Raw genomic sequence first — 18,080 nt, forward strand, 5'->3', positions numbered from 1 at the left:
CAGAAAGAAAGGTCCTGTCCCTAAGATGAATATAGAAAAAAATATAGAAAAAGCTGCATTGCCTAATTACAGAATTGAAGTAGATCTGCCATTTTCCATGCTGTTAAACCCAACCCCTTGCTTTTATCATCTTTCCCTTCTGCTCTTCAGGTTCTTCTTTTGCAGAACACAAAGCCAAAGACACATCTGACTGATTCAAAGTGAACCAGTAAAGGCTTCGCGGCAGGGATTGGCTTTCTCACATGTTGGCATAGCAGTATTCAAATACTCACCTACCATGAAGTGCCATCCCATCCTCTGGTAGCCCTCAGCAAAGCTCTGTGAGCATGATTCAGCACTGCCTGCTCTCAGCAGCATCAAAAATTCTCTGTGTGTGTGTCATTTTCCTTGAATAATTCCTTTTTCTGTAGTGCTGCTTCATTAACTCTCCTAACTGACAAGTTTTACCCTGATCCAAGCTTTCATTTCCACTTTGAAATGCCTTGTTAGACAAGCCTCAGATCCTTCTGACTCCATGGCTGGTTTTCACGTATTATTAATGGCATGGTCAGAGTTTAACAATCCACATTTTGGTTGCTAATATCATTGCGTGTACTAGGGGCTATATCAGCAGCTGTACAGATGTAATTTTATTCAGAACTGCTGTAGGATATATATAATTTGCAAGCAAAATTGTGCCTTTCTCTATTCCTTCCTTCTTTTATTTTTTTGCAGAAGTAAAATTCAAACCCTTTGCTGGCTTTACTACAAGACCCTTTTCCTAGATCTTCTTGCTTGTGTTCTCCCTTGAGCACCAGTATCATTGCAGAAAGTTACTGTTTCATCTTTGAAACATCCTGGGTAGACTGTGATGGTGCTGTGGTGCTTTTTTCTTTTCCTGAGCACCCAGCCAGGTGAGAGCATATCAAGCCTGAGCACCTAGATGAACCACTTGCAGAATTTCACCTTTCAGCATACTGTCCTGGGCCCTAAAGGCAAGACTTGGCCCACAGTGGTTCTAGGTGGGTTTTATGAAAAACTGTGTGTTTCAGGACAATGCCCTCATTGGCAAGACACACTGGGAAAACCTTATAAGGAACACACAGTGAGAATAGTCTTAGAAAGGCTATGCATGGTCTTTTTCTCAACCAACATGGAAAAGCTAAGCATGGTTTTTTTGAGCCATGAAAACTGCACACTGCACGTCATGGGGTAAGAGATGCCCAAGCTTCGGTCTTAATAATTATAAACCAGACTGTGCTTCATTGGCTTGAAGATTCGAAGTTTGCAGGCAGATTGAAGTGGAGGTGTCTGGCTGGAAAAGGATTCTGGTTTGTGTAGCTCTACATCTACCCCAACAGTCTCCAAACACTGGCATATTTTCTGAGACATTCACATTCAGAACACATTAGAAGACGTAAAAAAGCTTCTTCAACTTGCAGTGAAGAAACTACAGTGAAGGATTGTGAATTTCAGATTTTTACCAATAGGTATCAATCTTTTAGACCTAAAAACCTGTTCTCTTACAAGAGTCAACTAGTTTGTCCTTGAATTGGCAAACTTTGTTATTGAAAAAATGGCAGGGCATAAATACACAGGTTTGTTTGGTCTGTATGCTTCTTTTCAATAATTTAATATTTTGATCCCATCTCTTGTCTAAGGAATTATCATTGCTGGAATGAAGCTTGGATGACCAGACCTGATCTTCCTGTTGGTTTTGGAGGATGGCAGGTTGTTGACGGGACACCTCAAGAAACCAGTGATGGTAATATTGTTGAAGCCCTCCTTAGCTCACTTTCTAATGTTTGGGTTCTTTGTGGCAAAGAATGAGCTGATGATAGCTGAGCCAGTGGCACCATATGGCCAGTGACAACATCTTGAACCAGATTAACCACAGTCACCTGTGCTCAGAGCCTTATCCTGATATGTTTTGAGCTCTAAAAGAAATCTGTCCTTATTATAACACTGATCATGATGTATGGGCATAAAGTCCTGCATGACAAAGGTCCTGCTTGGTACAGAAGAGATGTTATCCTGTTGCCAAAGATGGCTTCAAAAATTTTAGAGCATCTATACAAGATCCTGATCAAATTAGTTCTCCTTCATTTTATGCAGCCCTAGCTAAACTTCCTGAGCAGACAGTAGTCAGGAGAGAAAAAGTGAAAAGCCACTGCTATTTCTTCCCAGTCCTTAATTTTCCAGGCCTTAAAATACATGCTTCGCAAATTTGCAGTGAGATCTTTCTCAACCTGTGGTGTAACTGAGTCGTCCCAAAAGTATCTGCTTTAACCAAAATCAGCTATAAGTGTGTTTCAAGTACTTGAGACTTACAGTGGACTTTATGGTGCCATTAAAGGTACTGAACCATGAGGCTGTTCCACACTTGAGTATGTGCTGTCTAGAGGGCTGGTAACAGAAATTAAGCTTCTTGTTTCTTGATCATAGTTCCTGTAAACTATTAAAAGAGTAAGCTAAACCCCAAGAATTCCTTTTCTTTGAGAAAATATAGCATTTTGATGTGTTTTTAATTAATTTAGTCTCTGATATTATCTCTCTTCTCCCCATAGGCATGTACAGGTGTGGTCCAGCTTCAGTTCAAGCCATTAAACATGGTCATGTTTGCTTCCAATTTGATGCTCCTTTTGTCTATGCTGAGGTATATACATGAAAATTTTTATTGCAATGAATGATATCAGTGAGACCGAAGTGAGACAGAAAATAGGGCTCCACCACCATTTATGGATTGAGAAGTTACTTCACGTATGCTTCATATGACAGAACAATCTCATCATTATATTTTGACATGCAGGCCAGTAGGTGTGATATGGCTCTAATGAATGACAGAGATTTCTCTGATCTCTGCTCACCAATGTAATAAGCAGAAAAAGCTACTCTGACACAATTGGAACTTCAGGCTATGGTCATTTTTCCTTCCAAGGTTCAGCTATGCTGGCAAATGGGTTACTAGCTCTAGCTGCTCATCTTTGTTCACCACGTTCCTTTTGGCTGCTATGGGTAATGGAGAGTTCACACAGGTGATCTGACTGACAGATCTGAGAGGGTAATATCTCAGTAAGGAGCTAGAGAGCCTGGTCTGGAGTTTTAATCTCTTGCATCACCAGAGATGGTGTGCCTAGAATTACAGCAGCTGCAGGACATGTTTCTCTCTAATTGAATTGTATATAGCTTAGGACAGAAAAGAATAAAGTTATTTTATCTATTAAGCATTCCCGTCTTTATTTCTAAAGCTTCTTGGTACAAGAAATGTGTTATCATGTTCCCCAAATTTATATCTCTCTAGCCTACTCCACTTTACACTCTCTGTTCTTCTGAAGCTGTGGATAGTAAAATGCATCTTAGCATAGGACTACTTTTAAACATGAAACTTCAATGTGGGTAACCAATGAACTGTCAAGTCAACGTGTCATTGTTTTGAGGTGAGATAGGCTAACATCTGTACCTCTCTCTACTTCCATGTATCTCAGTCTTTTTTCATTTAATTTCATAGGTGAATAGTGACATTATTTTCTCAAGAATGGAGAAAAACGGAACCCAAGTGATAGAAAAAATTGACACAACCCATATTGGGCAGTTGATTGTGACCAAGGAAGTTGGAGGTGATGGAATGGTGGAGATTACTGAGGAGTACAAGTTCCGAGAAGGTAACCTGAAATGGGGTGGGACCATACCAGTGTACATGTACCTTGGTCAGATCTTGCATGATGGATTTGCAAACGTCTGGCACCAAGGGATCTTCATGAGAAGGTGCGAAAGTGCCCTCTGGAACTCTTAATTTGTAAGTCCATCCCAGAAACACTGTGGACGCCTTGATCACAAGGCACAAAGAGAGCACAAACTTTGCCACTCAGAAATGCTTTGTACTGAGTAAGCTGTTGTCATGGAGCAACTCAAAGCATTCAAAACAATTCAAGGTTTTCTTTTCTGTACAGCTGTTTAGGCACTTCTTACTCAGGCCAGATGTTTGCAAAGAGTAAATCAATGTGGCCATATTGATAGGAATTCAGCTGCACCAATTTGTCCAACATGGCTTAAATACCAACTCACTTGGAAGTGTGAAGTTCTCTTAATAATAACATTACCCCAGGAAGGTTCGCTGTCCTCATTCAGTCATTTCAGCCACTACAATTTATGGAAAATGCACCCTTCTAAACAGTAGGTGGGCTAATGCAGTATTCCTGTTTCTTTTCTAAATCTGATATTCATTTATTTCTAGGCTCAGATGAGGAGAGACTGGCTCTTGAGACTGCTGTGATGTATGGAGTTAAAAAGCAAACTACCCGAGATACCACGTATCAGCCACAAACAGATATTGACATGGACTTCCAAGTGCAAAAGGCAGTCCTTGGCAATGACTTTAAAGTCACTATAACTTTCAGGAACAGAAGTCGCAACTCCTACACTGCTACCACCTACCTTTCAGGCAACATAGTGTTTTATACAGGAGTCCTAAAAAGTGAATTCAAGAAGCACTCTTTCAGTGCAAAACTGGAACCCTCTTCATGTAAGCCTTGCATAGTTGTTTTCAAAACTGCTAGCTTTTTTTCTGTCTTATTAACTGTCACCAATGCTTTTACCCATGGTAGAGGCAATTCTAGTAGCTAGAGGTAGGATATTGTATTTGGTATCAGAAGGTTCTACTCCTAGCTCTGGCCCATATGTCGTGGTCATTTAGAGCTGAGGCTGTTTTCTTCAGGTTATTGCTCTCTTACACCAAGCCTCATGTCTGGGAATTGTTTATTTTTCTTATTTAGTACAAAAGAAAGCAAAGGAGCACAGATATTAAGCTGCAAGTTGTTGTTTTTCATACCTTTATTCTCCTAACAGCATCTTAGCGGGAGAAGGAGAAGGTCTGGTTCTACAGGGTATCATATACAGAGACAAAAAAGTGAATACTTCATCTTACCTGGTAGAAGCTGACAAGCTCTGAGTAGATTCAAGTGGATATCTGGCTTTGGAGGACTAGGTGGTTCAGGATTTTGTATTTACAGTGATCTATAAAGTTTATATGTAACTAAAATGTGTCATTATAGAGGAGGGACATCTGTCAGCTGGGGAGGAAGAACACCAGAGGTGAGTTATCTTTACAGAGACAGCATTTACTTTTCCTAGTGCCCTCTGAACTGCAGTAGGGACAGCCTGCCTCCCCCTTCTCATCAGAAAAGTGGTTCCTGGCAGGCTAGCTCAGGAAGCTGAAAGCAGTATTTTGCACTCCTCAAAGTAGGGGAGCGGGACGTTCTCCTTTTTTAATTTGCACATAACTAACCTATTTCCTGTCAGCTGTCACAGCTCCAGTCAGAAAACAGCAAGGACTGAAGTCCTATCAAGCAGGCTGGCTGTAGATCCTTGGTTTCTCTAGCAACAAGTGACTGCCAATCAATTGTTCTCCTGACAGGCTTGTGTCCTTGGTCAGTGCCTTCAGATCAGCAGAAGTGATGAAAATGTCCTCTTATGAGGCTAAGTCAGAGGATCTTCCACTTGAGTTTGCTGCTGAGACTGTCAGGAGCAATGATTTTTCCTTCTTGACACTGCTACTGGGCAAAAGCAATCTTTCTGAGCACAGCAGGAGTGGCGGGACTTTGGGAGCCCGAAGGATGGGCCTCCTGATCTGGGTCTACTGCTGGATCACAGCAACCCTAGCTGACCTCTGACCTTTCTCATCTGTCTTGTCGACCTCATCCCAGCCCAAGGGACACTGTGAGCCCTCTTTCCTCAGTTTTCCTTGGAGTTTTGTCTCAGTGAGAAGCCTCCATGGGACCACAGTTCCTGGCATGCCTTGAAAAAAATATCCTCTTTCTTCCTCACTTTGAGCATCATCTAAAACTGCATGTTTTATTTGGAGCCAATTAATCTCCATAAAGTAGAAGTCCACTTTATAGGGATCTACAGGGGAAGGTTAATAAAACATCTACCTCCGATCTGTAACAAAACTCCGACAGCTGCTCACTGGTTCTTCTTAGCTCCCTGGGTCATTTGCAGGGGTTCTGGAAATGATCACTGGGTTGTTCCGACACAGCCTATCAAAACACAGTGGTTTATAGTGGTTTATAGTAGCTTACATCAGTTACTAAATATTTGATCTGAAATACTTCAAAACTTTGGGAGATTTGGCCAGGTACAGTAAAAAAATAATTTTCAATGGTCTTGGCTAAATGCTGTACCACTTCTTTGATGAGGAAAAATTCAGTCATCTTGTAGGAGAGGTGCAAATATCTACTACACTTTCTGGCTGTGATTTGTGCTTAGTTCCAGGACTTATTTATGTCTGCTCTTGCATCAAAAGTCTGTGTAACGTATTATTATCTAAAATACAGCTTCTGCAGTGCTTTGAGGCTCACCTATCTCCTCTTTGCAAGAAATTAAATGAATAGATGTTTAAGCATTCACTTAGCCCCTTAATTCATTTTTTCTAAGTTAAGTAAATGGTTTGTAAAAAGCTTCTTGAAATCATGCTGGAAACTCTGAATTGAATGATGGCGAGTGAACGCAGACTGGAAAGAGGCACCTGAGAGAACAGAACATGGATTTTTATGCATATGTACCAAGAGCACGTCCCCATCACTGCTTCTGGCCAATGAGACATTTTTTAAGGTATTCCCACCTTTCAAGGTGGAAATTAGCTTATACCTGAGCTACAGTCATTGACTTGTGGGGCACTTTGTCCTGCAATAGGACAAAAACCCCTCACAAATTACACCATCTCTGAAGGTGATACATGAAACTCAAGCATGAATTCTTTCTCCTTTGCCTCAGAAAGGAGTACGTGTGCAATCAGGAATAATGTCTGACCAGATGGGCAGTGCGAAGGGAGGCAGCATGGTTATTTCCAAGTGTATGAGAACATTCTGTCAGGGGTGTAATGGGAGAATACCTTCTGAGGCACTCAATCAGGATTTGTAGGCTTTGTTCATGGCAAGAAGCATGTGTGTATATATATATATGCTTTATATATACAGATATATATATGTAACAAAAACATTACAATACAATAAAGATGTGTCAAAGGCATTCTTCCAGCACATGCTGCTGAAAGTATGAAGACAATAAGTTTTCAAACAGGAAACGAATAAACGATTTTCAGAATAATGATTAAAAGAATCGTGTGGGTTGAAAATCTCTTTGAGGATTTGAATAGCTTAAACCTTCCAGTGCCTTCAAAGGTGCTCTCACATCTACTCAGTTATATTTAGTTTTCTCTGGTTTTTTTTGAAAGGCTGTAAGGCTCAATACTGTGTTTTCCTTGGGTTTCCCAGGTGCAGTAAGTGGTACTGGCAACTTACCAGCACAACCAGTACTAAGGAAATAAAAGTCTATTCTTTTTTTTCCTGTTGTGATTAAATTTAAACAGAAAAGGTTGTCTTTTCTTCCACTGCAAAGTAAATCTCTCTTAGATTGTAACTAATTTGTTTACTTATTTACTTCTCAGAAGAGAAATACCTTGCCTGATTTATAATTTACAGTTAAGGGCATTATGGGAAATTCTTTTACACAAGATAAAGAGTGAGAGGGAGGGAGCAGGAGCACATCAAGTAAATTTAAGGCTGGCCTAGTAAATCCAGGTCAGGTGGTCATCAAGGGAATAGCTTTGAAACCAAATCAAGGAACTGGTTTTGATGTGAGCAGATCAAAAGAGTAAAAAAGGGTGAATGTCATTTACCCAACTGAGTTCAATTATCTCAGTGTTTACAGTGTATGTCACAAATACAATACAAATAACAGACAACAGTAATCATCGTAGGTAACAGATGGGAGATCTCAATGTGTTTACTAGGGTTATAATGAATGTTTATAGAGACAAGAGCTTCACGTCTATATATTCTGCCTGGTCACTTTGTTAGCAGATCTGCCTCTCTGCATCACATTCTCACACCATTGTTGGCCTGGGAATTGCAGTTCAATATAGTTAAAATTAATGATTCCCTGCATATCAACTGTCTAGCCTATGGGGACTTGTTCCTTCCAATAATTTTTGTCAGGGAGCACGTGAAAGCTCTCTGGAGGGCATGCTAGTGACAGGAAGATCTTCTTGCTAAATTTTGCAGACAAGTCCAGTGTAGAACAAAGGCAGATATGCAGAGATGCCCTGGAGAGCAAGTGGTCTCTCATCTAGCCTGCATGGGCTCACAACCCCCAGTTGCTGCTCTGGTGGCATCTCTGTTCCAGGAATAGAGGCAAAAGAAGCACAGGAATGAAGTGAAAAAGCAAACATTTACAGGAGTTACGTTTAAAAGCTGTTTTGGGCCTTTATGCCCAGTAGATATGTATTGCCAGTCTTCCTTCTCACTTATTTTGTAGTAGTGCCTAGAAACTTTCAACAGTGACCTGAGCCCATGCTGAGGGTACTGGGCAGAGGCTGAGTATAAACCCTGTATAAACCTTTTTTCCAAGGCATTTACATAACTAGCACTGGCCATGATGGGGAGGAGCAATTAGTGATTAGACTGCTTCAGATGCCTTTTTTCTTTCCTGTTTCTCCCCTCAGCTAGCTCTTTCGATGTTGTGATCAAATCCAGTGAGTACATGAGTGATCTGCTGGAGCAAGCCTCCTTTCATTTCTTTGTGACTGCACGGATCAATGAAACGGGGAAGGTTCTGGCCATGCAGAAGGCGACCATCCTGGAAATTCCCACCCTGCGGATCAAGGTAGCTCAAGGTTGTGGTGGAAGTGAATGACCACCATGTTGCACGCAGGCTATTCTCTACAAGGCTGTCACGTTGACTTCTGGGATGGGGGAGTGTATGTGTGTGTGTGTGTGCACATTAGACTGTCAGTCTAACGTGGACCTTATAAAACAGCATCTGCCTGGAGTATATGAGGGTTTATAGGTATGTTATATATTGTATTGAGTATCCCTGCATTGAAGACGGAGGCTGACAGCAGCACTGGCAGTAAAGAGCTGAAATGATCTCAGTGGAGGAAGGAGGGGAAAAGATCTGAAAAAGCTGGAGAAACTCTAAGAGAGAGAACTCACTCAAGTCACTCAAGTCTTTAACTACTTCAAAAGTCTATTATATTTAAAGCACATAGAACAGAGGCCTCTTGCTGAAGAATGAAGAATGCTGCAGTTAAAGTGATTTTGCTTGGAGAGCTTCTGCAGGTATTGTGGAAAGTTTCTCCAAACTTGGATGGGCAGCATTGATTAGGGACAATGCTTTTTGGATTTCAGTGCTTTGCTGCCGCTCTGTGAATGTCAGTGGTGTTCCCTGAAAGCTGAAGCATTTCTACATGGTACCTATGAAAATGTAGAAGTGTAATGATTGTGATAGGACAAGGAGCCTATGTTGCACAGCAAAGACAGGGTTGAGACTTAGACTTCTCAATGTATAACTGAGCATGCAAACAAATTGTCTAATTTTCAAAAGCACCAAGCCTTCATCTGCTTTGAGTGTTGGAAACTGGATCTGCTTTTTTCAAATACTAAAAAGAAATTAAAATACCTATTCAGGAAGCATGAATGAGTGACCTTGTAAGAAATCTAAGTTTATGTACCTTTTCCCCTCTACATATTTATTTGAACCAATGTTCAGGTTTCCATGTAATAATGTATGTAGGAACTGCAGCTTCCTGCAGAAAAAGGCTTTTAAAAATGTAGATCAAAATTACAGTGAAGTTTGCAAAAAAATCCATTCCATTTTGTGGTCTTCAGAAATGTCACAGTGTTCTGATCAGATAATTTTATTTTAAAACAAAATATTTTTGGTCTACTGAGCATTCTAGAGAGGAGGTAAACAAGACAGACAAACGCTACTTCAAATAACTGTCTTCAATAGCCATATTTTAAATTTAAATATTCAATTCAATACTTAAACAGAACATCTTATACAGCATTTCAAATTTCAGCTTCCAAATAGTTTATCCTCCCTGCTGATATGTAGGAAGGATGTTTAGTATATAGGATAGGCTGTTGTCCAAGAACCATGTTTTCTCGTAAAAGTGAGTTTGTGTCTTCACTCTTTCTTTGTGATGTGTGAAAATATGCTGGAATTTTAATAGCTGAATTGTTTTAATTGTGTGTGTGCATGTGTATATATCTGTGTATTGATAGAGGAAACTTAGCTTTATTGCTTTTTAAAGAAATCTGAGAAAGTTTATCTCCCAAGTTTTCTTGTCAGATTTCTTCATTGAATGTGACTGACAGACTAGATTTCTTAATGTGAGAGTGAGAGAGAAGAATGAAAAAATGTATTTCCCCTCACATCTTTGAATACACCTTTGAGCTTTCTCTGTTGGTCTAAGGAGATTGTCAGACTTAACAGCTGAAGAAATTACACCACATTCTAATATAGCTTGAGAGCAGATTACAAAAATCAGCTCGGCAAATAGGTATCATGGTCTCAGTTGCATGTGTGGGACTTCAAGATGATTTTGAATCCCCTCCAAGTAACAGTGCTCTTAAATGGTCAGTTGAAACAAGGAGGATGTAAGATCTCTAATCGGACTAGGACTGATGCCAATGATGTCATTTGCAAATTCAGGTGCCCAAATGCTGTTGAGAGCTTAGCTGTATCCCCTCCTTTACTCCAGTCAGTGTATTAGTATTTGGTGCACAGTGATCCCTTAGACCAGAGTCTTTGCAGCTTTTTGCAGCTGTCATACTCCTATAAAAGAGCAATTTAAATTTATTGACAAGATACTTGTTCTTCTTAGTTGCCTTTCTCAAGGCCCTTCAAATCAGTTCATGGACCATGAACTGGGCTGACAGATCTGCCAGCCACCAGCTGAAAACCCATGCCTGAGCAAAACAAGCACACATATTCTGTGAGAAGTGCTGTATTTCCATGGGGAAAAAAACCCAAATCCCTACTCATGGAGCCTTTGTTTAAAACCACATTCATTTGGAGATGTTTTCCAGACAGCTGTACTACCGGCACTGATCCAAAGGGACAGACAGATCCCTTCAGCTATGTACTGTAATACACAAGGAAGTCAATGTGATCACTGTTCATTAGTCTCACAGTTTAATATTTTCCAGAGCAAAATGTGTTGCTTTTTTGCTTCCATAGGCGTTTGGAGGAAAACTGGCCCTCGTGTCTCTGTAGAGAACACATGCAGGGTTAGAAACCCTTCAGAGCATGAGAAGAGGTTACAAAGCAAGGGAAAGATGGGCACAACACTTTTGAGAGGTGCAGGCAATGTAGCCTGGTGTTTCTAATTTAGGATAGTAAGACCTGCCCTTCTTTTCTGGAGCATATGTCCTGAGCAGATCATGCTCTTCAGTGCTGGTGGGGAGCCTGAGCAGACCATGAACTTCAGTGCTTCAGGTCTCTTCATTTCAGTGGGGAGCCTGAGGAGTGGGGTAGAGTCTGGGAGAGAGGCCCCCTTAGCTGGACTCACCCTCTGCTGGACGTCAGCTCCAGAACTGTCAACATGTAGACTTCTGGTTTTCTATGGAAATGAGGGCCTGCCTCCTGACTGCCATGTAGCTTAGGGAAAATTGCAGTGGGTAGAAAAATGTGCAATGGTACCTGTGAGCTCATGCAACAATTTTCTTCTGACTAGTCTTTTTTGCCTCATGCTGTTTTGCTGGGTGCTCCATTGCCCTTCCTCTTCTGCCTTGCAAGTACTGCGTATTTAACCCTGCAGATTTCACTATGGGACATTTTGTTACTATCAGTTTGTGGAGAATTGTAATTTCCTTGTCTTGCAGACCAAAGGTGAGCTGGTAGCTGGTAAAGAAATGTCCGTGATTGTGGAATTCACCAATCCTCTGAAACAAACCTTGGAGAACGTCACACTCCGCCTCGAGGGACCTGGTGTTCTGAGAACGACAAAAAAGGAGTTCAGGTAGGGAAGAAAGCACAACTAGCTGGGAATTCATCCCCTGCTTACTCATGGGAGGAAGTTCACGAGACATCTAACTAATGCTGTGCTGAGTTATTTAATTCAAACACTCTCTCTGTACTTTAAAATTCAATGCACAGGGGAGCTATAGGCCTCAATAGTTGAAAGAGGTCAGGTTGTCCAGAAAAACAGCATTTCTTCTGTTCAGTACCATGGTTGGAGGAAAGGTAGTGATTGTGGGTAGTTGCTAGTGCAGCTGAAGTTTACTTTTTCGCTGTATTGCATTATTTTTAGCACTTGACAATAGCACCTACAAGCCGCTATCACAGCCGCTATCCTACACATGAAGTGTTTACTGCCACTCGCTCAGTATGTGCAAATCAAGTCCTGTGCTGCTTTTCAAAAAGGGCTTTTCTCTGCTCATGTTAATCATGATTATACAAGATGTTCAGGTACCTCAGATGATCTTTTCAAGCTTATGTCAAGATACAAAATGTGCGCTGGATGCAAAGCCTGCTGGCATAGCCGTGGTGTGTATGTGAGCACACAGCTGCCCCCCAGTAGCACCACTGCACAGGGCTGCCCTGGCACAGAGGAGCATTCCCAGCACAGGGTGCTCCCAGGCCTGAGGAAAAGGGAAACCACATTCATTTTTCTCAGTCACACCACATGCTGACACCGTGGTACCTGTATACTAAGCAAGTTGTTTCCTAAATTCTCTCTCCATTTGAGTGTTATAAGCTTAGCCAGTTCCAGGGTATATAATGGAGATCCTTGGAAAATTTTGCAGCCATTTGCTTTGGGCAGCCAAAGCAGTGTTATCTGTCATTACCTGAGCTGATGGTCCCCAGGTGTGTGCAAAATGAGTTTGAAAAATTGCCTGTGTTCAGGAGCTGCATAAATTGTCAGCATCCTCTGCAGCTGGTAGGGGAGGTCTGGGCCTGACTGCACGTGGGACAGGAATAAAAAGATCAAAACCAGCCTCCAGAGTGGAGCTGATAGAAAAATGACTGTGAAAGGGCATCATACTGTGCTTGCTTTGTGCACATGGTATGTCACAGGCACTGCTGAACATGACTCAGCACGGTCCACAGGAGTTACACAAGTTGAAGCAATAGCCTTCACTGCTGCCCAGCCATTCCCGCCCCCCTTGTTGTTCTGCATCCTTCTCAATCCAAAACCTGATGTGGGCTGCTCTAATTTTCAAGGATGCAAAAATTGTCAGGAGCATCAAAGGCACAGGAGTTAGGAAGAAAAATGACTCATGGAACAGACGTCATTTTCCTTTGTCACCATGTTTTCCTCTTTTCAGTAATGCCCTTGGCATAATTTAAAATGGAAATGGATCAACTTAGTCATTTTAAGATTTAACTTCTCTCAGATGAATGTAGGATGCAGGTGATACACACAGAGGACAGAGCAGGGGGCAGTTGTAGTTTATTTAAATAATAATCACATTTGTCTCCATGCATTCAAAGTGATAAATGGTTCTGGTGTGGTGATGGCTCAGCATATTATGCAGAACCATTCATCACTGAGTTCTCTCCCAGGAAAAATCAGATCAGGGTGGCTTTACTCCATTTGCAGGGAGAATTAAACACATTCTAGGCTTTCCCCATGCTTCCATCACTTCCCTGTTTATCAGGGACTGTCATATATGGAATGTAGCTTATTCCAGTTCTTTGTGGGGATAAGGCTTTTGACCTCTGTATTTTTAAGGTAGCTTTTCTGTATCACTTGTGTGACTACACAAAACATGTCGCATGTGATCCAGCAGATACCACATTATTCTGGGAATGTGGTAGCCTGGGGGCTTCAATTTTGACCATTCATAAAATCTATGTATAGATATAGATATTAATATTTAGCTATTAGCCTCAGACAAATGAGGAGCATGACATGAAAAAGCCTTTGGCAGCAGCAATCCCTACACGGGGCACAGTCTTTGCATGACAAATGAGAACTAACCAGGCCATGATGGATAGTGTTAAAAGGATTATAGCCAAGCATGCTTTCACACTAGCAGGTAAGTCATGTTGAGTGTTTCTACACATCAAAGCTCAGCTAGTATTAGCATTTGTAGAGAGAAGCAAGTTTTTTTAGAAATAGGACAGTAGAGAGACAGGAAAAGGTGGGTTTGGTTTCCCAGCACAGCTGTTGTCTTCCCGCACACATACACACACACACACACACACATATATATATATAAGTATATATATACACAGAGAGGATAGCACCATAAAACAAGGATAGAAGTGCCACCCTCTCTCACTGAAGCACTGTAAAGATGCAGCCCAAAAACCTTCATCCCTAGAGAATCTGGCCCCCTGCAACTGCTCAAGAAGTGTAGTCTGCACAGCAGACTTGTGTAATATCTTCTTCACTTTCCATACAGATAATCCCTTGCAGATAATTCCCATAAAATCTACATCTTAAAATATATTTAACCTTCTGCAGCAATTGAAGTCACTGCATTTTCATGCTACCGTTTTACTGGGCATCTGGTGGATGCAGGCAGGCCAGCCAAGGGGAACAGAATACCTCTCATTAATAACAAAGATGAAGAGAGGATAAACACCTTCTGGAAGCAGTCTGCACATGCTCTTACCAAAAATATGATCTTCCTTTACTTTTTTTCCCTAAAACTGGGTACATGCCCCAAGGTACCTATGAGTATATATGTAAAATGCAGTGCAGTGCCATGCTAAGCTAACCTCCAAGGAGCTAGAATACCTCTCGTTTTACCAGGGGAAGACTTCACTGAGACAAATATTCAGGTGGGAGGATTCCAGGCTAGCTCATTTAGAGCTAATTAAGGTTTCTTGTCCTGTGGCAGCTTGTGCTGAGACTGGGCAGTCATTTCTGTCCTGACCCTGGCATAGGATATGGAACCTGAGAACCAAATCCTATCAGATAAGAATTTTAAACAGTGACTGAGGTATAGGCTTACTTTGCTCTCACTTTGTTCAGTTGTTTGCATAATACTATAGTTGTATGAGATGAGAACAATGCCTAAATTTATAATCCTCTTATTTAATGATGAGGAAAAGAACATTCATTTTAATAAAGAGCTCCCCACAACACTACCTTCTGCACTGGTTCCTTTGGAGCAGTTGTATCCTGACACCCCCCAAACACAATCAATCAATCAATATCAGCCTTCAAAATCCTTGCACAGAACTTAATGAAGGCACTGAGAACATACAAAACCCCAATAACTTGAGGCTCTCCATGCATCTTAATCATAGCAAAAAATAGAAAATCAAAAGCAGTGCAGAATACAGTTGCTTTATAGTATGAGTTATCAAGAGTCATACATAACGTAAAATGTAAAATGCAAGAGTAACTGTTAACAGCAGGAGTCCCAAGAACACTTTTGCTTACTTGTAAGGACTTGAAGGAGTCATCTGAAGTGGCCAGTGAGGAGATCTGTTGATATTACAGCTGGCACAGGGTGGTTCAGAGCAGGAGCTGGCAGAGGGGTTCAACATCTCATCAGTGCTGCATTAGGCTTGCATGGAAATGCCCTGAACACTTCATAAAAAGAATTTGTTTAACCATTTAAGGAATCAGCAACAGGTTATAGGCTATAAAAAACAGAAAAAAATGGAATTATAAAATGGAAAAATATATGTTAGATATAAAGAAGGTCATTCTGAAGATGATGAAGAGACAGAAGTGACAGGAGGCAGAAGAAAATGGATTAATTTTGGAAATTTAAAGTTAGCCTGGAGGAAAGGCTAGAAAAGGCTTTGACAGAGTCAGTTATGAGAGGAATAGAAGACAGAGGGAGTAATTTATTGGACATTTATGAGACTGAGTGAAACATAAAAAAATTTGGGACGTGTTATACTATCCACCTTAAGCTTCTCTGTTGTGTGGCATGTTGAGAGCACTGGCCAACTGATCACAATATTGTAACTTTTCTTTTTTTCTGCAGGAGTATCCCAATGAATTCTACATTGACCTGGGAAGTAAAATGCATCCCAATGCGACCAGGGTTGCGAAAGCTGATTGCAAGCCTGAATTGTGATGCTTTGAGGCATGTGTATGGTGAGCTGAATGTCCAGATTCAGAAACCATGAACCAAGGTGCTGCCTTCTTCTCCCATTTAGCTGTATTTCAAAATATCATGGTAAGGGCGTAGCAGAGGAAGAGATGTAAATTTGCTTGGTGTTATATTGGTCATCCTTGCATTGAAAAAAAATTGATATAGAAAACTAATTGGCAAGGCTGGGGAGAGCATGAAAAAGCACCTGGATAGTGAATGATTTAAAATGTAATTAAAGGCAATTCTAGGTCATATTATTCCTATAGTTCACCTGTATTTATGGTCTTTTGCATTACTGCTTCAAGAGAATTTGAAAAGCTCCATTCAGCTCCATTCAGGTTTTAATTAAGGCCTGATATTTCACTGAAAAGGGAATAAAAAAAAAAAGAACCCAGTATTATAAATGCTTAGACTGAATTACACAACATTATGGTAGATCATTCAGGCTGCAATAGAAACAGGTATTTCTAGCTAAAGGGTCTGCTTTATCTTACAATGTAATAATGTTCAGGTTCATAGAGAGCTGGCTTTGCTGGAAGTATCTCAGGATGTGTTATCTCCAGAATATTCTCAGCCTCTTGTTTCCTCTTGCAGCTTCCCTATGCTTTTTCTCCTACTCTTTCATGTGTGCAGCCTCCCACACATACTCACTTCTGTATTCCATACCCTCATCCCACCCCGTGTGCTGTTGATATGCTGTTCCTCTTCTTTGCTTGGTGAAAATCCCTGCTCAGAATTCATCACACCAAACTTGCATTTCCTGGTGTATATGTGATACATATACTCTTGTGTATGATGTGTTCTCTCTTCTTCACCCTTTTCTGTCTTTTTTCCTCTCCTGAACCCACCCTGTAAACCCATTTCCCCTCATGAGCGTGTACTGGGGGTGTTCATCACCCCAGAGCAGTTCAGATTGGTAAATGAGGTGAAGAAGAGAGGAGTGGAGGGGGGACCCGAGAGTCTTCTCCTGCCAGTCCCACAACCCTAACAAATATCCTGCACTGGAGCTGGGGGTGAGTTTAAACTAAAAATCTGGAGAGGAGTTTAGATTAAAAAGTGCCTGAAAGTTCCTAGGAATCATGGCTACTTCAAAGTGAAGTCCTGTTACAAGAGTAACCCCAGAAATACATAGCTCAACTGGAAAAGGAATAAAGATGTATCCTGAGAGTCAGAAATTCCAGAAGCTGGATCTGCTTCCTGCCTTTCTCATGGCATATTCCTCTGTGAGGTGCAGGGGGGCCTCCTAAGGCATCGCTCCTCCCTTGAGGACCTTCTTGCCCAGAAGCTTCTCTTAATCTGTCATTTCCAGTAGTTTTCCATTCAGAGTACTGCTCCATACTAAGCCATGTACCCCATTATGCTAGGGCACCAGGGGTGGGGGTGGGTGTTCATTTCTCATCTTCCCTAAAATACTTTTTGGGATCTTTTTCCCACGAGACAAAGGTGCAACTACTCTCCACTGGGCACAGTCTGTAAGAGCATATCCTGTACTAACAGCACGGGTGAGCTAACTGAATTTCTAAAGAAGTCAAAAGGAACCTCTTGCTCTTTAAACACTGGGGGGTTATTGTACCATTTGGTGGTCTCAGTGAAAAGCTCCCTTGTTGCCACACATTGCCCACATTGCCTCCTGCAAAACCTGTGACCAGCTGTTAAAAATAAGCAAGTCCTGGAGGGGGGAGAACTGCAGGCTGTTATTTTACTAAAGTGTGTGGAACAAAGCAAAAATTCATAACACCTCGTATACTCAGGGAGTACCCTTGGATCCAGGAAAATCAGACTTTTTGGGGCTTTCATGTCAGGCCTGGGCACACTCTCATTTTATACAGCTTATGTGACCACATTAGAAACTTCGCAATGTCGAAGCCTCCCATATAAGTCCTCTGGGGTACAAGAGACTATTGTAAGTGCAAGGTGACAATCTATATTAAGTAATTATGCAGTTTTACCAGGGTCTACATCTTCTAATAAAATTATCCATTTGCTCTTGCATATAAACCTGCTTTCCATTCCAAACATTTTATAAATACAGTGTAATAAGAATTTAAAATAAAGTGTATCTGTTTGCACTTTTGTCTTGTGTTCTGTATTTTGAACAAATACTTCTTCCACCTAGTAGCACTATAGATACCAGCTGCTGCATTTTAATTGTAAAAATTAGAAAATTCACTTCTGAGCCATGCTAATAAAAGTGCTTTCTTTGCTGGTAATGAGAAAAACCTATATTTATTTAAATGTAAAAAAAAATTA

General features: G+C 41.0%; 1 protein-coding gene across 3 annotated transcripts in view; it reads left to right on the forward strand.

Moving 5' to 3' along the window:
- Window positions 1–17,863, forward strand: part of F13A1 (coagulation factor XIII A chain) — a 115,755-nt gene extending 97,892 nt beyond the window's left edge. For all 3 annotated transcript variants that reach the window (XM_018077674.3, XM_018077675.3, XM_008934485.4), the window contains 7 exons: window positions 1,641–1,744; window positions 2,547–2,635; window positions 3,488–3,641; window positions 4,214–4,501; window positions 8,480–8,640; window positions 11,646–11,782; window positions 15,720–17,863. In XM_018077674.3, coding sequence (XP_017933163.1) covers window positions 1,641–1,744; window positions 2,547–2,635; window positions 3,488–3,641; window positions 4,214–4,501; window positions 8,480–8,640; window positions 11,646–11,782; window positions 15,720–15,864 — 1,078 coding nt within the window. In that variant the 3' untranslated portion in view covers window positions 15,865–17,863. The remainder of the gene's footprint in view (window positions 1–1,640; window positions 1,745–2,546; window positions 2,636–3,487; window positions 3,642–4,213; window positions 4,502–8,479; window positions 8,641–11,645; window positions 11,783–15,719) is intronic.
- Window positions 17,864–18,080: the final 217 nt, after the last annotated feature.

The sequence above is a fragment of the Manacus vitellinus genome, unplaced genomic scaffold, assembly GCF_001715985.3.
Source record: "Manacus vitellinus isolate BGI_N305 unplaced genomic scaffold, ASM171598v3 scaffold_39_pilon, whole genome shotgun sequence".
NCBI lineage: Eukaryota > Metazoa > Chordata > Aves > Passeriformes > Pipridae > Manacus > Manacus vitellinus.